This window comes from Mauremys mutica, chromosome 1 (assembly GCF_020497125.1).
Source record: "Mauremys mutica isolate MM-2020 ecotype Southern chromosome 1, ASM2049712v1, whole genome shotgun sequence".
In the NCBI taxonomy this organism is placed as follows: Eukaryota; Metazoa; Chordata; order Testudines; family Geoemydidae; genus Mauremys; species Mauremys mutica.
In genome coordinates this window covers 173,049,665-173,072,290 of record NC_059072.1, presented here as the reverse complement: position 1 = coordinate 173,072,290, position 22,626 = coordinate 173,049,665, and the positions used below count along the sequence as shown (strand labels likewise).

Genomic DNA, 22,626 nt, shown 5'->3' with positions numbered 1-22,626 from the left:
TAGCAAAATTCAGTCATTCACAATGGGTCTCCCAGTCTTTATTGGAGAGATGTAAATTGTAAACAAGACACTAAGCAGAGAGATCTAATTCCTCTCAATTCGCATTTTTGCAAATATTGTTTATGCTGCACTGAAACACCATCTCATTAGTACATGCTTATATGAAACATAATATATTTGAGTAAATACAATTGAGAAGAAAAAGGCTGCTTTACATTTCACCTGTTTTAATCTCTACACTAACTTTGGAGCATTCTGACATGAATTTGATGCACAACACTACTTACCAACTTATTTCATATTCTCATCATATTCTCCCTATTATTATTATATTAAATTGAACAGTGTCAATATTTAGTTGCCACTGTGAGTGAATGGGTGCATCCTACCAGCTTTAGTGAAGGGAAGAAGAAATTATTTCATTACACACACCTCCCCTTCAATCCTTTCCTCCCACCTTTTCGTAGTACTTGACCTCGTAGTCCAAGATGATGCCATTAGGCTGCTCGGGTTCTTGCCAAGACAGAGAGACACTATTTCGGGATGTCCGGTCTTTCCTAATTATTGTGATGGGGGACGGGGCTGTAAGGAGAGGAAGGTAGGGGAGAGAAAAAAAGCAAATGGAGTTTATCACTGTTCTAATCCCTGGCAAGGAGGTATTGTTTCCATTTAAAAGACTCCTGAGTATAGGCCTGGCCCTGTATCAACACTCAGCAGCTGGATTATAGTCTTGGTACACATGTCTTGAAGCATACTGGCCTGAAGGAAAGTGAGCTGAGACTTTCTGTTACTGGTGGACTAGTGGCAAGACAGCAGATGTTTTCAATCTGCTACTATAATGTAAGCAATAAAATACATCTGATATATTAAAAAAAAACCCAAAATAACGGTACTACCTATTTGTTATAATGTTGCAGCATTATTATTACCAGGCTCCGCAGATCATTGATAACGTTTTCATATGCAAGGCTATGACAGGACTGGAATACATTACATACAAGGAGTCTCATGGTATCCATAGTTAATAATAATCAGCAGTATATTGCGGAATACATCCTTTTTTATGAGAGTATTTGGTAAGGATTCCCCTGGTGCAAATTGTTCCCACATACATCGCATTTCCTTTACAGTGTTCCTTTTAAAATAAAAAAAAATCTAAAATGCAAAGTACATGTGATTAAACTTACACTGCCAGTAATTTTATTTCTGAGATACATTAATCACAAGTATGGATGACAAGCTATGGCATGCCACCCACTAATCCACCATCCAAAACCTGGAAGTACTAGAGGTCTGGCAGTAAAAATCCTGATCTCATGAGATTTCCAACATAAAGAATTTCAATTAAGCTTCAGACCACCATTTTTTGGATGCTTTTCCAAACCAGCGCTGAAATCCTGGACTCTTGAAATCTAAGGCAATGCTTCCATTTACTTCACTGGATACATTTGGCCAAAGTTTGGCCATCATCAGTTAGGAGAGGTCACTCAGCAACTATGATATTTTTGCTGTTGGTAGATTTGTTAGTTTCAGCTATTATCCATTCCCAAGTATTAGCATAGTGCTGTTATGGTTGGATTTCCAATGCTGCAGGAGAACTTCTAAATGCCAGACAAATTGTTCTCATAAAAATTAAATAAATAAACCAACCCCTCCATTTCTAATCATACTTGATTTTGCTAAACTCTTTAAAGGACTGGAACATTGAAAAAATATATCCACCCCAGCCAAATGTATGTACTCTATATACTGTATTTTTATATTCAACCCTTTTATTTGCAATATACTCCCTAACAACATTTGCATTTCAGAAATATTCTCTCTTCATTCAAATTTAAGTAAACCTTTATCTTGCAGCAATTACACTATTAATGAGCCTGGGGTTTTGGAGGATGGGGGGGAGGGGAGGTATATCTTAATTTTACTTACATTGACCACCTCTACAAGCTCATTGTGCTTGTTGAAAAGCATTAAGCGAGGTATATAGGATTGGTTTGTAATGTATATCCTTGGGTAATTCCACACTTCCATAAGTATAGGCCACTGCTAGAGGCAAAGTATCAGTGTGATTAGCCTTTTGGACTGCTGTAGTATAGCAAGTGCTATGTTAAGTCAACCCCTCCTGCTTGCAGCTTTTATGCCCTTGTAAGTAATTTTTATGCCCTTCTAATTAATGGTATTTGTTATTTTTGTATTTGAACAGCATATTAAGCCCAGTACCCCATCTGGTAACATTTCCCATTAAGTTAACACTCACAAAAATTATTAATAGTTAATAAATGATTAACAGAAATGGCTTTTCTCTAATAAATTATCATAAGATTTACTATAATATTTTGTTGAGACAGACCTAAATAATTGTATGTACTTCATAAGTGCTGTGTTAAAGCTTTCTTATAACAGTGTGTTCATTATTTTAAACGTATTTATACATCTCTATGGATGTTACAAGTAACACATCTCACACCAGTTTATTAGAAAAGTGTTTGCTATATATTTATCAATAGCAATTTACATTTATACAGCTCCTCTCTATCCTATGGATCCTGAAGAACCTTAGAAACTATATATACATAGCAGTTAACTGGTACGTGCACCGGTACTTGTGTGGAATAGATGGGAGGGAAATTTTAATCACAGCAAAAATACTGTTAGACAAACTTCTTTGACGGGGTAGCAGGCCTTGTGGATGGGGGGAGTCGGTGGATGTGGTGTATCTTGACTTTAGTAAGGTTTTTTATACTGTCTCGCATGACCTTCTCATGAACAAACTAGGGAAATATCACCTAGATGAAGCTACTATAAGGTGGGTGCATAACTGGTTGGAAAATCGCTCCCAGTTATCAGTGGTTCACAGTCATGCTGGAAGGGCATAATGAGTGGGGTCCCATAGGGATCAGTTCTGGGTCCGGTTCTGTTCAATATCTTCATCAGTTATTTAGACAATGGCATAGAGAGTACACCTATAAAGTTTGCGGATGTTACCAAGCTGGGAGGGGTTGCTAGTGCTTTGGAAGATAGGATTAAAATTCAAAATGATCTGGACATACTGGAGAAATGGTCTAAAGTAAATAGGATGAAATTCAATAAGGACAAATGCAAAGTACTCCACTTAGGAAGGAACAATCAGTTGCACACATACAAAATGGGAAATGATGCCTAGGATGGAGTACTGCAGAAAGGGATCTGGGGTTCATAGTGGACCACAAGCTAAATATGAATCAACAGTGTAACGCTGTTGCAAAAAAAGCAAACATCATTCTGGAATGTATTAGCAGGAGTATTGTAAGCAAGAAACAATCCATGCTGATTAGGCCTCTACTGGAGTATTTTGTCCAGTTCTGGGTGCCACATTTCAGGAAAGATGTGGACAAACTGGAGAAACTCCAGAGAAGAGCAATAAAAATGAAAACATGACCTATGAGGGAAGATAAAAAAAATTGGGTTTGTTTAGTCTGGAGAAGAGAAGACTGAGGGGGACATGATAACAGTTTTCAAGTACATAAAAGATTGTTACAAGGAGGAGGAAGAAAAATTGTTTTTCTTAACCTCTGAGGATAGGACAAGAAGCAATGGGCTTAAAATGCAGCCAGGGTGGTTTAGGCTGGAGATCAGGAAAAGCTTCCTAACTGTCAGAGTGGTTAAGCCCTGGAATAAATTGCCTAGATAGGTTCTGGAATCTCCATTATTGGGGATTTTTAAGAGCACGTTGGACAAACACCTGTCAGAGATGATCTCGATAATTTAGTCCTGCCTTGAGTGCAAGGAACTGGATTAGATGATTCTATGATTCTACAGATCTTTAATGTCCACACAAACTACTAGTCTCATCTGAAACATTCAACCCACAGCATATTACTTGACTACAGCTGGCTATCCCAGGATCTTGAACCTAACCTGCCAGGAAAATGAGGAATTTGAAATCTGATGTTTAAACTACTAAGCTGTCCCTCCTCTAAAAGGGTTGTAAATGTTATTTCATTAAAAAATATATATTAACCTCCAGCTCCTGCAGAAACAGCTTATCTAGTTTGGGAAAGGGTTATTTGTTTTTAAATGATAAACTGATTTCTCCATGTTTTGGGGCAGAGAAAAATATAAAGAATAATAAAGAGCAATTTACTTTCTAAAGAAATGTTCTGTCCATTTTCCATATAATCTCGGCATGGGGTTTCCAGTCTGTTCTTGGAAATAGGGGACAAGTTTAAGCTTCTTAGGTCCTTATTCAGGAAATCATCCCTATTCAGGACACCACTTAAGCACATGCTTATGTCCACTGCAGTCAATGGGACTTAAATGCATATTTAAAGTGAGAAGAGGCAGTCAAAGGTAATTGACAGTATAAACTATTTTAAAAAAGAATGAGAACATCAGTCTTTAGGTCCTTCAAATAACCGTAAGAGGTAGAGATTGAGGCTCTCTCTCCAACCTGCACATTCTCAATAATTAGAATAACTTCAGACTGAAGAAAAGTGTGTCCTATCAGCAGGACCAGCGGAGAACAGCTTCAAATTAAAAATAAAAATCAATTTTTTAACATGTCATTTGGATTTTACTTTCTTCAAATGCTGACGAAAACATGCAGTGCTAGAATGTTTTGAATATACTTTGTCAATGGAGGCATTTTGGGTTGATGTAAACACAGACAATTTTATCGGTATAGTTTGCTAAAACAGGCATTTTGTGAACTGATTGTGTAAACATTCATTTAACACAACTCAAAGGTAATCTAAATGAAACTGTTTTACGTAGGAAAACGTATACAGATTTCAAGGAAAGACTGTAGGAAAAATGTTTAGGTTAAGACTTGTAATAAACGTCCACTGAAAACCATGTTAAGACTGCCACGGGCATCATTGGGTGTTGGATAAAGCCTCATATATCAGTGTTCCAATGTTTGTATTGATGGTGTGATGTATCTATTATCAACCTTAACTTTCTCATAATGTAGGTTTTTTTGTTTTTTGATAACAATCTTATTGCATATGTACATCGTGAGTGAATACTGAGAGATTAATTTTCCTTCATGAGTAAGGATGGATGTATATTTTCAATACACATGTGCAATGTATATATCCATAAAATTATTTGTGTATATACTGTATGACTGGTTCTTGACCACTCTACTCAGTTAACATGCACAAACAGAACTCCCAGCACTAGGGGAACTCAGACAAAATGCAGTATAGGTTTATTGGGGAAATGTACTTTGTGCATTCAATATTGTTAGTTGGACTTTTGTGGCAACTGGGGACATGGATGTTGAAAAGGTAACAAATTGTACGGACTGCAGTGATCCAGGGAGCTTAAGCTCACAAGTGTAAAAACCTCTTCACTCATAATGTTAAAAGTGCAAGCAAGTAACATGAAGGGTCTAGCAGAGAGGACAATAAAACTCTGCTGAAATTGATTTCCCAGAGAAACTGACCCGAACAGATCATTTGTTTTCCTCCAGTTTAATAGCAGCTGTATATAAATCTCCTTATTGACGTTTTTATTCCTTGGTTATTGTTTTCATATGTGACTGGTTTACAGATGTATATACTGTAAGTGAAATTTCCATGTCCTAAGAGAGGGAAAGTTCAGAATTAACTCTGGGAAGCCATGTATATGCAACTGGTGAAATGTTTAAAGCCATCTTGTTTCTTGTTTAGTCCTGCTGGTCACAAATTACATTTTATTAAAAATCTCAAAGTTATGTAGGATTTAGATCTAAAAAGGGTTCAGGCCACTGTCTTCCAATGGCGATGAACTCACTTATATCAGGGCTGAAGTTGGCCCTGTATCTTTAAGGATAAGGCACTCTAAGTAAGTTCAAGTAGAATGGATGGAAAATTAGTGCTTTAGAGAGGATTTGTTCAAGAGTGGGTCTGAGGCATTGGGAGTGGTGCACTAGCTAGTTAAGAATGTTCCCTGAATGCAGGTTTTCCCCTGAACTATTTTAAAAAAAGACTTTTTATTTATTGTGATCTGATGACATTATTACCTAATCTTGACTTTATAGTCTGAATAAACCCCACCCCATTCCCTATAGAGACTATGTCCCCTGTCTCTATAGGGAAGCTCTATAGAGATTGACATGGAATGATGTATTTTAAATAGATTTAAGTTCTTACACTAAGGGTTTGGGTTGCTTGGGTAATGAGATACTGAGCCTCCACTCTCAACACCACTTGTTCACTTTCATCCCAAATCTGTAGAGACAAAAAGAAGCCACCACCTGGAGACTGTTTGCTGGTCTATGCAAAATGAGTTGGTGATCTTAGCCCAGTTCTCAGAGTGCCAATGTCCAAATCACAAAAAAACCTACCACCCATCACTGGCACTACCGGCACCCTTGCTAGAAGTCCCACTGGAAAAACCAAGGACTGAATGGACATGAAATAAAAACTGCTTTTCCACATATACGCCTCACAGAATACAGAAGGCACGTTCATATCATAGATCTATCTGGGGAAATCTGCGTGCTGCCAGTGCTACATGGCTAAATAAAAAGCTTAAGTGTTTAATCTCAGTCAAGCATCTTTCACAAACAATTCTCTCTCTCTCTCTCAACAACAAAAAAACAAACACCATTTTTTTTCTTTCAACCAGACTTTACAGCAAGGAGAAACCAATACATGGATGGTTTTGAGACTGGGCTCTCACAATGTTGGCTTTATCAACATACCACTAACAACCAGCATTCTATTTGTTGGACAGTCAAATGTAATGGCAGTGGAGGCACATCTGCATATCTCAATAACTTCTATTAAAATTCTTTCTTTATGAAACATTGCATTTCTCTTTAGATTTGTGACTCCCGCCCCATCCTAGGTTGGTATCTAACAATGGTTTATTCTTTAACATTGCTTATAAAAAAGCAGGAGTTGAAATATTTTTAATAAGGAATTTTCTTTGATTGCATTACAATGTACTCTCTTAATGAAGTGCAGTTAAACATGCTGCCACCATATATAATGTTTTGCTAGAACAAATAATTACAAGGTTAAGTGCATTCCAAAAAGGGTACAAACTGAGCATTGTATCAGGTGCCTCATAAGGCTTGTGGAAGAGAAAGGAAATAGTTTTATTTTAATGACATCTTTGGAAACCTGCTAAACCCTACACCTCCCTCCCCCAGATACAATCATCCCACTCTTGAATGTGTGCACAGACACAGTCCTTTACCCTTTAATCTCCAGGATATGTAGTTAAACTAACATTGCACTTTTGTATGTGATTTTGCACCTTTTGTTTAAGTTACTACAGACTCAATATATTTTTATGATGTGCACTGTGAAATGTCATCTGATTCTGTAGAGTCATTAAGCGATTGTTAAACCAAATAGAAATTCACCCTTCTTGTCCTCTCTTTTCTCCAGAGGACTGGAATTTGGGACTGTATGAAGCCCTGGGTCCAAGAGCATCATGTCAGGATACAGTGCTCTTACCCTGGATCTGGATCAAATCTTTGGTGGGATACACTCGGGCGTATGTAAAGGGTAATGGTTTCTGACAGAGGGCTGTCAGGAATGAATGGTTTACACAAAAAGAAAACAGAAAGATCCAATGGTAGGAGGAGGAAGAAGAGATGTTAGCAGGGGGCATGTTAACTTTGGAAGACGTGGAATTCAAACCTGGATTATAAGGGGCTGGTTTTCATTGTATTCCAAACCAGGCTTTTTGTCTTAAAATCCTGTGGCTTTGCTTGTTTTTTTTGTTGAAGTCAGTCTCCACTCCTGAGAATAGGCACCTGGGAGGAAAGCTTTCTCTGGGAAGCCTTTTGCTTTTGGACCTTGCCAGCTAATCTGCAACTTCTGGGACAACGTGGAATAACAGGTTCTGTTCTGGACACGTGTGACATTCTACAACAATGTTACACTTAAGCTGTTTATTTTGGACATTTTTAAAGGAACTTTTGCACTGCATGGATGGCCTCTTGCATCACAAAGAGGAAGGCTCAAATGTATTCTGCAGATGAGAGGAGTATAGCGCTTGGCTGCAGAGCCTGGGATGACAGCAGGCATTGCGCAAATGACAAAGAAAAGAGGGGAGGGCAAAGAATGTAAAGGGGAAAAAAAGAAGCTCCAACAGGAACTGCACTAAAATACAGCTGGTTACTTTCACTCTTAAGCACAGAGGAAAGCCACGTTCTGGGCAGCAGCTGTCACTGGACAAATGAGTATCAGGGGTAATTTCTCACCAGAACGATTCATTTTTAAATTAAAAGCCAGCTTTATTAAGTTTTGCATTTTCACATCCTCACCTCTCTCTCTCTATGTTTTTGCTATCTCTTTTTAAACACCTGCTGCACTACAGGCAAAATGTTTGACTTACTCATATGCTTAACACGTGGGTGATAAATCACGGACACACCATGTCCATTTGAGAAGTATCAGGCTGCACAAGGCAGTCACTAAAGAAACTAAAAAGTATGGTTCTGTGGCATTCACAGTTATTTCACAGAGGAGGGAAACCTCCTGTATGCTTTCATAAGGTTTCAGCCTGAGGTACTCGTAACAACAATGTTATTCTTTCTATTCTCTGTATGAAATGGGAGGGGGCAAGAAGGAGGGAGAGGAAGCTTCTCAGCACTTCATATTTTCACTCAATATTTTTAAGGCTATATCAATTAGCCAGCCAGTTTAGCTTCCCCTGCCCAACCCCACTGTCAGGTTACTTCATGCTTTCCTATAGTCTTGTGCCTCCTGGTGTGAGCTTTCAGGAAAGAGGGAATTATTCACCATGACTGCAACACCAACTGTCAGATGCTTACTAGGCTATTGCTCTTCGGGAAACTAAGTTATCACCTCAGTTGGAAAAATCCCTCCAATTTCTTAGAAATGTCATTAAGAACTACTTGTGTGTGTATGGCAGTATCTTAAACTGAACTCCTGCCCTGAATGGGCGCTGTTGGATTAAGGATTTCTGAGGCCTGGTCTACACTAAGAAGGGGGTTCGAATTAGGGTACGCAAATTCAGCTACGTGAATAGCGTAGCTGAATTCGAAGTACCCTAATTCGAACTCACCCATCCACACGCGGCGGGGTCGAACTCCGCGGCTCCCCCGTCAACTCCGCCAACTCCTTCTGCCGAGGTGGAGTATCGGAGTCGACCGCGGCGCTTCCGGAGTTCGAACTATCGCGTCTAGATCAGACGCGATAGTTCGAACTCCAAAAAGTCGAACTCTCCGCGTCGAACCGGCAGGTAAGTGTAGACGTACCCTGAGACAAACATCTTTTTTGTTCTGGGCAGCAGACCTGAAGTCCTTTAACTGGTCTGCCAGCAAACGTCATCAGAACAGCTTCAGTCTTGTTCCAGAATATTGGGGCACGTAGTAAACAGAAGCAATCTAAAAATAGTATGAAACCTTAATTATTTTAGAGACATTATTCTCTTTTCTTTCACTCTGCTTCTCCACAATTCTTTGTCATTTCATGGTTACACCAATGCAGATGAATTTTCAGTTCTTACATTCTCTCTGAATGGCACTATTCTTCCACAGAGCGGCTGCCCACCAGCTTCAGCTTTAAAGGATCTAATCTGCATGAGCTGCTAAACTGCTTGCACTGGTAAACTCCAGTTAAAAAAATGCAACCTGCTCTGGACTTAAATGCTTCAGGCTGAAAGCATTTCATAATAAATGAAAGGTGACTTCCACTCTTCTAAGCACTTCCAGGAGAGATGCCGGTGTCCAAACTAGACAACCCTACAGCCTTTCATTTTGAGCCACCTCTACCACTGGCAGGTTGGAAACAGTTACTCGGTGTCAAAAGTTTACAGAATAAGTTTGGATTTCAGAGTATGCCAGTCTACAAGAGTCTGATGAGGTCGAGGAGCTTTAGGGCTTGTCTACGCTACTGCCTAAGTTGATGCAACTTACATTGCTCAGGGATGTGAAAAAACCACTACCCTGAGCGACATCAACTTACAGCACTCTCCTGCCGACATAGCTTCCACCTCTCATTGAGGTGGAGTAATTATGTCGATGCAGCTGCACCCATGTTGTGTGGTAGTGAAGACAAGTCCTCAGACTCACATGAACAATAAGGCCTAGAAACCAAACTCTATATAGGATTTCCAACAAAAGAGGATTCACAGATTTAAATCAATAATTGTAGTTTAATTGAGGAGGATTTTATTAAGTCCTGCATATTTTATGGACACAAAACTCCCCTTGGCTGCCGTGGGAATTTTGAGCATACAAGGAATGTTGGATTTGGCCAGAAATCGGTAGAAGGATGTTTGCAGTGTGGATCAAAGAAACAGGTAGTTTTAGAATTGTCTTTCTAACTGACCAGGCTTGCAAGCTGTCTAATAAAGACAAGCTTCAAGAGGCAATGCAAGTTGTAATTTTTTTTTTTTTTTTACAATTCAGACATATACTGATTGCCTCTCTCACTAATCATTCAGCTTGCAATATTAGTGCTTTTGCATTGAAAGAAAAAATAATAAGATGAATAAGGGACTGTTACATGTTTAGCCTGACAATAAATATTCTCCTTGCTGTAATTTATTTCTTTTTTATTATTTTAAATAACTGAGAAGTTTACACGGAGATCCTCAGTGTCACATGACCTTGCATTTAGAACCTAAAGAAACGCATACTAAAACATAAATGCATACGTGGATCAACGTTGCTGATGATTATCCATTGACATCCAATCTACCATTCCAAAACCTCCACTTAAAAGGTAAGGAGGGTGGGAGTCAAGGCGTGGGAGATGGTGGGCATTGGTCACAAGCTCCATATTGGAACTTTCTCAGAGATGAGCAAAGTTCAGACCCAAGCTGTTGTTTGGCACACTGAAGAGATCAATGTCAGCCATAAAGGTCAAATCCCGGGCATAGCTTCCCAAAGGTTTGTGGGGACTGGAATCAAAGGCTTGGAGGGGGATCATCTCTATCCAATAACAGTGGGAGCATGGAGGATGCTCCTACACTTCCCTTTTTGGATTGCTACAAGATGCGTGTTTGAGTTAAAATGATCCTTCAGCAGCCCCGGGGCTGAACTGTAAAACACATTTGAAAAGCGTAAAATCCTTATTTATGCCAGGAATGTTTGAAACTCAAAAGATAAATGTCATTCAGAAAACAGGCATGTGCTAGGTATCCAATATGTAATGGGGCACAGCTGTAATAACAGTCACTGAACCACAGGCTCCCTACATCATGTCATTAGTTGACTTTTAATAAGTCTATCTTCTGGTCCTTTTTATAAGGGCCATTGGGAAAGAAAGAAATATATCATGCACCAAACATCTGTGGCTTTGTCATATTGTGTCTCCTAAAAGATATATTTACTTAAGGGACCTGTTTTAGGATACAGATTGTAAAGTGCATACAACCATTGCTAAAAATTGATTGTATTTAAACAGAGAACATCATACATTGTATGTGAGTTGCTAAAGACTGTATGTTAGTGTTATACAAAAAAGCATGTTTTCGCATCAGGCTCTAATAGTTCCTAAAAATAATCTAAGGTACACGTCTGACATTTCTAATAGAGCTAAAGGCCTCACTCACTGCAATATATCTTATACAAAGCCGCCTATTCCCTCAAGCCACCAGATACAAGGAAGGCAAAATCCTAACTCTGAGGTGATTTGAGGAGTTTGCTCCAGATGCCCACTGGATTTCTGCATTGTAATAAGGTTGTAAAACAATTCTCTCTTTTTAAATGGTTGTTTCCAAGGTGAAGTCAGAGCTGGGATAGTAGTTTGATGATCCGCACTTCAGAAAAGTAAGGTGTAACCCATCCAGTAGATCTCTATCTGGAGCCATTTATCCCCTCTGCTCTGCCAGTGATGCCAGCCTGGATATATCCATCAGTTTCGCCTTCAAGCATCTCTGCACGTTTTTTCATACCAACCTCTTTGCTTGGATACTGTAGTTCACCAAGTCACCAGCTCTCGTCTTCCAAATCCTTCCTGAAAACCCATTTATTTTGTGTTCCAAACTTCAAAAAGTTGATAATTCAAAAAAATGTTATGAGACACACAAACAGGTTGAATACCATGTAATCTGTGTGTTGGACTCAATATCGAGTTGCATTTACGGTCACTGCATGATTTGGCGCCACAAAATGAGACAGCACAGAATTCTGAGGGAAAAAAATGTCATGTCAGTGATGTGCCCTAAGCGAGCAATAACATACAACAGTTATTTATGTTATTGCTAGCTTAAGGCACATCATTGCCATTTCCCCTTCACATTTTGCACAAACAATTTCTATCCTGTTTAATTTTCATACACATCACATATGGGCAACATTCTGCTCTTTGGTGCACACTGTGTGGCCCTCAATTCAAATACGCTATTTTCCCTTTGTGTCTTGAAATCATATTGACTTTCTCTGACTGGATGAGCATAAACCTCAGATTCAGCTTTGTGGCCCATAAATATTTGGGCATGCAAGCTTAAAGTCAGATTTTTTTAAAGCTTTAATCCCAGTAAAGTAGGATCCATGTGATTCTGCTCACGGCAAGCAAACATGAAAGCGTGAACACAGGCAAAGCTAAGTTGTTTAAAACATTCACATGACTCTTAGTGGAGAACTGTTACACTAGTTCTATGCATGTAAGGAGAGAGGAATGTCCGAACCATGCTGTTCTACAGGTTGAATAGTATTTACCCACAGTGCTGTTGGAAGGAAATTGAGCCCACTCTGCTTATCCCAAAAGTAGGACACTTCAAAAGAGGATGCCAAATTAATTCTCATCATAAGTTTTAAAATGTATTCAGTTGGATGTTATTTATTTGTATTATCATAGTGCCTACGGGTCCAAATTATAGACCAAGACTCTATTTTGCTAGGTGCTGTACAAATAGAACAAAAAAGTCCCTGCCCCAAAGAACTTACATTTACAATGCTGGACTGAGCCAAACAGAAAACACTTTCTCTTATTTCCTTCCACTCCATGCTCCTTATTAGTATCCTTTCCCTCATGCCATGGCTATGTCTGGAATTCCTCCTCCTCTCCTTGTGAGCTAAACTACATCCCTCTCATTTCTTCAAATCCCTCTTCTAACCACATTTCTTCCATGAGGCCTTTCAACACTGAATTACCACATATAACACATATTTACACACACGCATAACCCATCTTCCCTCTCTGGAAGGTGTCTATCTCTCTGATTTAGACTGCCTGCATCTGATATGGATTCTAAGCTCCCAAAGGCACAGGCCATGTCTTCCTTTATGTCTGTATATAAGAACATAAGAACGGCCGTACTGGGTCAGACCAATGATCCATCTAGCCCAATATCCTGTCTATTGACAGTGGCCAATGCCAGGTGCCCCAGAGGGAGTGAACCTAACGGGTAATGATCAAGTGATCTCTCTCTTGTCTAGTACTCAACATATTATCAGTGCTCAGTACATAAAGAATACCATATAGCTTATTTTCCCCCAATAGCATGAAGCATGAGAGTAGGATTATGAGCATCACAGAACTAGAATGTATATAATGTTATGGAATCAACATTCACAATAGGTTCTGAAAAGTCAACGTTTGCACTGGCCTCTTTACACTTGCAGACACATTTGTGCGAGAACACATTGCCAGTCAGCTGCCTATCAACTCTAAATGAGAAACTGCTTCAGGTATTCTGTCTGAACTGTAAAATATCTTGTGCAACAGACATCAGTTGAGGGATTGCAGAAAGCAGAACATAAATGAGTGGCACATTGGGCTAATCACACCCCAGCAATCCAAGTCATGCCTCATCTTGGAGTTTTACCCTCTGAAACCTGTAACACACATGGGTCTGGAATTAAGTGTATTTGGCGGCATGGAAAAATCTCAAGGCGTATCAACTGAAGTGTGTGAACAGACAAACAGTTGTGGAACTGCCAACAGGTTTTTTTGTCCTGAATACACTGTTAAGTAGCAAATACTTTACATATTTTGAGAATGATTCAAAGCAAAATCTTATTGCAACACTGTGCACTGGATGTTAATGGGATTAAAGATCAGCATACAGGCGAATGCAGAGAAAAGTATAGAGAATTCTTATGTACATACAAGTCAGACCACATGGTCTTAGCTGAAATGAGCACCTTGATTCTACACAATCCAGATATAAGCAAGAAGAGATGATCTTATAGAGTAATTTTAAGTTCAGTGAATCAGAATACCCAAGAATTATACTACCATGCTTAGGGATCTATGCAATGCTCTTTGGTTTGCAGATATCTATTTTCCTGTCTTCTTTGGTGGATCTTTTATAAGGCTCAACAGACACAGGATAACTAAATTCTTCTTCTTCATGAGTTTCAGAAATGCAGAGGGTGTAGGAGAAAAGAAAGAGAAATATAGAAGAGGAGAGACCTGATTATCAGCCATATCCTCTCACAGGGACCCCTCAAAATGAGTTAATATATGAAATGCATCTTATTATTAATAATTATATTATAGTTGTGCTGAGAGATTCCAATTAGCAGCCAGGCCCCGTGTACTTGACACTGTACAAACTTATAGTAAGAGGAGTGCCCCAAAGAGCTTACAGTCTAAATAGATAAAATATGGGTGAAAGGAATCACCATTTTACAGTTGAGAAACGGAGATAGGAGAGATTGTGACTTCCCCCAGGTCACACAGGAAGTCTGTGGCAGATCCAAGAACTGAACCCAGATCTACTGAGTCCCAGTCCAGTGCATTAATCAGGACACCATAAACAGCAAAAGCCATGTCTTTAGTTTTACACACACACACTCTCTCTCTCTCTCTCTCTCTTTTTTAAACAGACTGACCCTTAGACCCCACCCTTCCCATTGTCCAGGTGTCCCCACTCCACCTCCATCCGGACTGTCCACTCCAGAGAGACAGACACAATCCTCAGCGGAAAAAAAGAGGTGAATTATCATAATAAACAAATGCTGCACATTAGCAGAAGACAGAGTGGCTGTTAGTCACAATTGTATCATGGAGTCAGAATAATGTGCTCATTAAGGCGAATGGCATTTGGATGGGTAACGTATAATACTGTGCATTTATGGGCCCCATCCACATTAGGGAAATGACTATGTTCTGAAGTCATTTTCAGTGACTGATCTCAAAAGTGTTTTTCACTCACACAACTAGATCAGCTGGATAGATGGGGCATAACTCCACCCCAAAAGGTCTTGAAAATTCTGGTTTTCCAAGCTCATTTAAAAGAAGCTCTGCCCCCATCCTCCCGCCAGGGGGCTCAGGTGAGCAAGTGGAAAGCCAGACAGGCTGCTAAAACTGAAAACTGTTTCCAAACCTGCTGAGTTTCCCAGTGTAGCTGAACCCTGATCTCTCTTTTCATATAGGGATTTCAAAGCAATCCACACACAGCTCAGTAGTTCAGCCTCATGCCCTTTCTTTACGAAGAATGGGATATACAGGGATCACTTCTCCCAGCCCTGGCCTGGGACCCAGCAGCTGTTTGACAGCATAGGGAATAATGAAGGATCCTGTATCCAGCAAAGAATGCAGAGGGTGTGGAATGCAATTCCCAGAGCTGGACTCCAGCATGGACGCCCCGACCCTTGCAGGAACTGTGACGGAATATTTATTAACCACAAGTGGCTGGAACTTTCTGTCAGCAGAAAATTGTAAAGACTTGAAATCTGGGGTTTGGAATGGAGATGTGGTTACCAAAACACTCTCATAACATACAGGGGCTTGAGGACACGTTTCATGGAGCCATTAGAGCAGTGTCAGCTACTAACATTCTGATGTGTTCCAGCACCATGTGCCACCACAAGAGCTCTAAGCGGTCACCAAGGGACCCGCTGCCGAAGAGCCCAACGTGCTGCCTCTTCCCCTTGGCCGCCCCAAGCACCTGCTTGCTGAGCTGGTGCCTGGAGCCGGCTCTGGCGGTCAGTATCACTAGCCCAATTTTGCAGATGGGAAAAAAAAAATCAAGAAACAAAGAGAAGTGACCCACCCATAGCCACAGACAATCAGACTCCCAGGCTTCTGTTCTAACCGCTATACCAATTCGGCTTCTCCTGATTCTTGTTCTGAAATCAGTAATCTGTGAAGTGACATGGGAAACAGACAAGCCTGCTTGGAAAGACTGGAGAAAACTGTAGCCTTAAATCCCTATCGCAGCCCATTGTAGGTGCCTGACACAACAATTCTGTGATGTCAGCAGCTCACTCTGACACACCTCATCACATGAGATGATGCAACATACCTAGCTGCTGCCAAGTAATAATCCAGAACCATCTGGCATGACTGGACAGCAAAGCCCCAGGAGGGAGAGGAAGCGGTGTCAGTTCATTCAAGAGATGGCCTGGCATCTACACAAAAGGGAATAGGGATGCTGAAGGAATACCACACCAGTCAAGGGAGTGCCACACGAGAGCTGGAACAAAGTGGACTCCAGAGAAGTGCTGCACCAGACACAATGAACAGGATACCAATGGAGTGCCATGCTGTGCCAAAGGGGACACAGAGGGAGTGCCGTGCAGAAGGCAATACCAAGCTACTGCTGTGCCAAAGGGGACATCAAGGGAGCGCTGGGCCTGCTGCACCCAAGGCGATACCAAGCTACTGCTGTGCCAAAGGGGACACCAAGAGAGAGCTGGGCTTGCTGCACCCAAGAGGATGCCAAGGGAGCCCTGTGCCAAAGGGGATGCTGAGGGAGGGTTGGGCTGAATGGGCCGCTGAAGGGGATGTCAAGGGAGCAGTGCACTAGCCAGGCTGAAAGGGATGCTGCTGAAGGAGCACTGCACCAATACTGATACCAAAGGGGCCAAGGAAGCCCAGTGCCAGCTGGCACTGAAGGGGACACCCAAGGAATACCATGCCAGCTGAGGGAGTGCCAGACCTACCAGGCCCAAGGGGGCACCAAAGGGGATGCTGATGAAGCACTGCACCAGCCAGGCTCAAGGAGTTGCCAAGGGAGCACCAAGATGAAGACTCTGCTGAAGGAGCAGCGCAGGTCCAAGGGCATGCCGAGGGGGTGCTGTGTTGTCTGGGCTGAGGGAGAGAAAATGAAGGAAGGTTCCATGACAGAAGAATGATGACACCTGAGGGATGAGAGAGGAGTGACAAAGGAAGAGAAAGGTGCTCTCACGTTCTACTGGGTCCAAGGCAGGGCTTTGTTATTAATCTCTGCCATGGTTTCCTCCGTGGATGAGGGGGAATAAAGTATCTTTGTGTTTGCACAATGGTCATCTCCTGTAGTTTGTTTCCCAACGCTGGCAGTTACTTTGGCGGAAACAGGCCTCTCTGCTGCTCCATTTCTAAACTAGGGAGTGCTGAAGACTCACAACTCTATTGTGTCTCTGTAAGTGCAACAATCTGTATCTTAAACAGGTAGGGGTGTGTGTGTGTGTGTGTGTGTGTGTGTGTGTGTGTGTGTGTGTGTGTGTGTGTGTGTGTGTGTGTGTGTACACACTTGTATAAGGATGACTGGAACAGACCCTCACATCTTCAAATGGTGAGGTTCAAATCAGGACACAAAACCCCTGTGACTCTTCCTGCTTCTGGGAACACCCTGGACACATATAAGCACAATATACCAGCCAATCTTCCAGAGATGCACGCGATACTGACAATAATTTATTGCAGGTGGCTGACATGATCTGCTGTCCCCATTCCCTGATGCAGTACTCAGACATCATCATCTCAGGTTTCCTAAACATTCATTGACCAGACAGGTAAATATTCAAACTACAGTATGTGTTGCAATTATATAAGTAACCTAAGCTGAAATATACCTTTGATGAAGTAAGGAGTAACTTGCAAGTGCTGGCATGACTTCCTTGTACCCCCACCCAAAGCTGTACTGATTCATGAGTAAAATTTCTACCCAGTCTTTTTTTGTTCATTAGCTTACAGTGAAGAGTCCCTGGTGAATGAGATCTCTGCTCATCAAGCATCAATCTGATTGACAGGACCTTCCCCTAACAACCAAGTGCGTGCGCACGCACGCATGCACACACACACACGATTAAAACCCTGATAATGTTTTTTTAATGATTAAGAAAACAGCTATTTGGTTTCTAAACTACTATACAGTAAAGATAGAGGAAGCCTGCCCTTTAGGCAACTGCTTTCATGTTTATTTGATCCATTTAAAGTGAACTTGGAACAATGTGGTCCTTGCTGTGAAGTTTGGTAGTTGATAATTATACTACCAGTACTTTGGACTCACTGATTCATGTTGCCCAGACGGGGGAAGCAGTAAACAGTATAAGTGCTCAGGAAAATGCATGCAGACGGTGTGAAGCTCGAAGATGGAATAATTCGTCAGCCTAATACTAAGGAGCTAGCAGAGAACCAGGCTGCTGCTGTCATTGCAGGTTATGGGATGAGGCAGTGGACTTAGCTCACTGCTGGCTCTATCCATGAGCTCTGGCAATGCTCCCAGTTAAGCCCATTCCCTGCTCCAATTTGTGTTCAAGTACAAACAGCTGCGTTTGGTGCCTGAAGTGGCTACACAAATACATTTATGTTATGACCAATAGAAATTAAAGATAGACTGGTTCATCACATCCACTTCTCTTGACAAGGCAAAATTGTTCTTCACAAACTGCTTCCCCAGAGCATACACAGGTCCTTATAGCTAAGAAGCCCCAAGAGCACTTCAAACATAAGTTAACTGTCTACACGGGAAAACAGTACTGGTTTAAATTTAAATAGTTTTTTAAACTGATTAAGTTACATTTGGTGCAAACCTCCATGTGGACACATTTAGTTTAAACCTGTTCCCAATCAATTTAAGCTATCCCAAGTAAAGTCACTCTTAAACTGGAATAAGAGTTCCCAAACACAGGAGTTGTGGGGGTTTAACGTCAGATTAAATTCACAACGGAGGTTATTCATGGGGCTAATCTTTCTTGGATGTGTGCGGTTGGGGATGACTCCCTCAAGCTACAGTCAGGTGTTTCTCAGTGTTAAAGCTTCACAACAGTTGTAACTGTGGGCTGAGAGAGGACTAGGCAAGAATATCCAAAGGATTCCCTCTTCCTCACACCCTCCCAACTGCTGCTTTTCTCCTATACAGTCAGCCCTAGGCATAATGAAGATCAAGAGTGAAGACAGTGTGACAGAAATCCAGTCTGGAAGCTCACCACAGACACACTTTGGATTGTGAGGATTATACCCAGAGACTTTCAGCTTCATCACAAGGCTAAAAATGTAACAGAACAGACAATGCGTGGCATCTTTTTTGTGCAGCTTATTATTTGGCTTCTGGATATTCTATATCAATCCAGAGCAGAGTGCTTCCTGAAGGCTGAATGGTATCACTGATATGTTAAAAACTATGGGAGTGTATAAACTGCACTGTGGTCTGTCACTGCCATGCTTATAATATTTGTTCCCAGAGAAACTGCAATCTGCCTGCATTTCAAAACAAATTGAAAGTAAACAATACAATGGGTCAAATAGATGTCTAAGGTCTCAAATCAGCAGTCCATCCCTGTTCAGCAAAGCACTTTAAGTACATGCTTAACTTCAGGCACATGCTTAAGTTCCACTGAATTTGCTGAATAGGGATGAATTTAAGCATGTGTTTAATTTCTTTGCTAAACTGGAGTCCAAGTCATATGTTATGACCTGCTCCAACTATGTCTCAGTTTTGCCATGCTGTGTTATTGCCCACTTAAGGACTCTAAATTGAAATAAATTAAGGAGATTTTCATTATTTATTTTGTTTTACATGATAAACACCATCAGCACTTGGAATTAAGGCATGCTACTGGCATCTAGTTTGAAAATATTTATGTTCACTAAAACTAACAAATGCAAAACAAATGGGGGTGGAGGGACAGCTCAGTATTAGCCTGCTAAACCCTGAGTTGTGAGTTCAATCCTTGAAGGGGCCATTTAGGGATCTGGGGCAAAAATCTGTCTGGGGATTGGTCCTGCTTTGAACAGGGGGTTGGACTAGCTGCCTCCTGAGGGCCCTTCAAAACCTGATATTCTATGTAAGCAAACATTTAAAATTAAGCAAACGAAAGCAATCCCCAAACACTGAGGATTCTCCTTCATCACTGCAGTGGTCATTCAGATTGGTCAAGGTTCTTTGCATCTTCTCTGAAATTGCAAGCACAAATATTCTGCCCATTTCTATTTAAAGTGTAGTTATGTCAATAAAAGCAATTACAGGGCAATATAACTTTTTGTTCAACACCTAGGTGCAATCAGGTTTTCCTAGAGTTTGCACTACGGAGACAGTAATTTTACAGAAAACAGGATATTCTGCACCATCAGCAAAGATGTCGGCTCAGTTCTCACTGAAATCTTCATTACTAGGTGTAAAGAGCAGAAAGACCATGGATTAATGTTTAGATCTTAGTGTGAGCTTTCAGTGATGCCAGATAGAAAATCATCTTTTGACTTGTAAAATGAGCATATTTGACACAAATGCCATCAAGAAAGGATAAACAAGCACACAACTAAATTCCACAATACCATTCTTAGAGTCAATTTTCAGATGAACTACCTGTTCGATTTGGATCTTTCAAACTTTAACCTTCAAGTCAGATATGGATTGAAGTCTCCCTGTCCCTGGTTTGGTAGTTGATAATTATACTACTCTCTGAACTCCTGAATCAGTCTGAAAGAAAGCAAAACCTGAGTGGTATGAAAACCAATCTTTTGCCTTTTGAGCCTGGAGGCTAAAGGAGAGGCATTGCTGTTTTCTTTTCCTTTGGGTTTTTAAGGCAGGGAGAAGGGAAGGGAGAGGTGAGCTTATCAGAAGCTATTCATGCACAACCGTGATAGTTTATCACTTGGGGCTGAAGAAAAAGCTATATTTTCTAACAAATCTTTGGTCACTAGATTAGGACAGCCCTGACAGTGGGGAGGTTTCCAAGTGCCAAACTGTGATTATAACTAAGGCTCAAGGATATGTACCCTAGATAGAACATTTGAGTCATCTGACCTGCAGGTAGTGTACCTAAAGGTTCTGAGAAGAACCTGCACAAACCAAGTATGAATAAAATCACAGGAATTGTTGGTATGCTCTGCCCAATTTATAAAACCTTTAACCCAGTGGTTCTCAACTACAATGTACCCTCAGGGGTACACAGGGGTCTTCCACGGGGTACATCAACTCATCTAGATATTTGTTTAGTTTTACAACAGAATACATAAAAAGCACTAGCAAAGTCAGTACAACTAAAGTTTCATACAGACAAACTGAGAAAGTAAGCAATTTCTCACTGCATATAGGCCGAAAATACCTGAGAATTCTGCACACAGACCAGTCAGTGTGGCACAGCTGTCAGTATCTCTGCATGACATTCATAATTAACACCCCACCTCCAGGGATTCTGACTTCCATATAATCTCCTGTAGCAGTCAGTGACCCTTACTAAGCATGGTTGATTGGTGTTATTAGGAGATAACATCTGTGTGAAAACATATTGATGTGAGACCAGAGGAAGAGTTCTTCCCTTCGGCATGTGTGATAGGCAGAGGTGTGCTGCTCCAATTTAAAATATCATAAAGCATAATTCAGCGGGTGCCACATCATGTGGGCATCTCGAGGTACACTACAATGCAATTAAGAGGAAAAGCAACAAATTTAGCCTTAAAAAGTAGATTAAAATGGAAACCTGTGTCTTTCCTCTATTATTTCCATGTCAAAGACAGAAAGGCTTAGAGGAATTAGAAATACTGCAGTGTCATATCAGTAAGAGCCACATCTTGCCCGAGGGCTCATTTTTCAAGGCTGCCAGTTCATCTACTTCACTGGAACAGAAGGAAAACAAAAAACAAAACCCAACAAAGCAAACTACCACTAGGAATGGCATTGTCCTCAGTCTTCCTTTTCACACAGGAGAGTTAAAGGAAAAAGCAGTCACTCAACTCACAAAACAGACACTAAATTAATGGGCCTGATTCGCCGTTCTCCTGGAGTTTTCACCAGGGGCATTCCACTGAGCTCAGCAGTGTCAGTCCTGATTTACACCAGTGAGAAAGGAGAATCAGACCCAAATCTCTTACATGCATAAAGCATCTTTCATCACAAATTTTTCCCCACTTAAAGGACTTTACAAACTGCATGAAACCCTAGTGAAATGCAGCTCCATCTGGGCTGTCTATCAGCTGGCAGCATAAATGCTAGCAGGGATGTTTAAAAAAAGACATTTGAAAGACCCATACACAATACATGCTATGGTACTCAGTTAATCTGTCTTGGGAGGACTACAGGCTGAGTCAACCCTTGCTGGGGGTAAAAAGCTGATATGTCAGGAGGCTGAAGGGCTGATCCTGGTCTCACACCATCGTAACTCCACTGATTTCCCTGAAGTTACTCCTGGATTTACACCAGCGTGAGATCAGAATCTGGCCTTGGGTGTTTCAAACCTGAAGTTAGACCATAAGGCACTTCTCACCTCCCCCGTCAAGAACAAAAAAGATCTACTGAAGTTTCATTGTGCTTTATATTTATATGGTACTGTACATTTCACAAGTGCTAAGACCTAGAACTTTGTAGTCATTTTACAAACATCAGCTGATTTCTCAGCAGCACTTAAGATGGTTCTCTGTGGTTTATTTATATATATGTATGAAAAAAAGATGAGTTGTTCCTTATAGCTGACTGACTTGCCAAAGCATCACCTCCATTTATTTTTTTAAACAGCTTAGCAGAGCTCTCAGATGCCACATTACCAAAAATCAGCACTGTTTTTGTTCTGAACTATTA

General features: G+C 40.8%; 1 protein-coding gene across 2 annotated transcripts in view; it reads right to left on the bottom strand.

Annotated features, from left to right (window-relative positions):
* EPHA3 (EPH receptor A3) overlaps positions 1–22,626 on the bottom strand; it is a 306,893-nt gene that overhangs the window by 70,924 nt on the left and 213,343 nt on the right. For both annotated transcript variants that reach the window (XM_045001919.1, XM_045001920.1), the window contains exon 6: positions 458–582. In XM_045001919.1, coding sequence (XP_044857854.1) covers positions 458–582 — 125 coding nt within the window. The remainder of the gene's footprint in view (positions 1–457; positions 583–22,626) is intronic.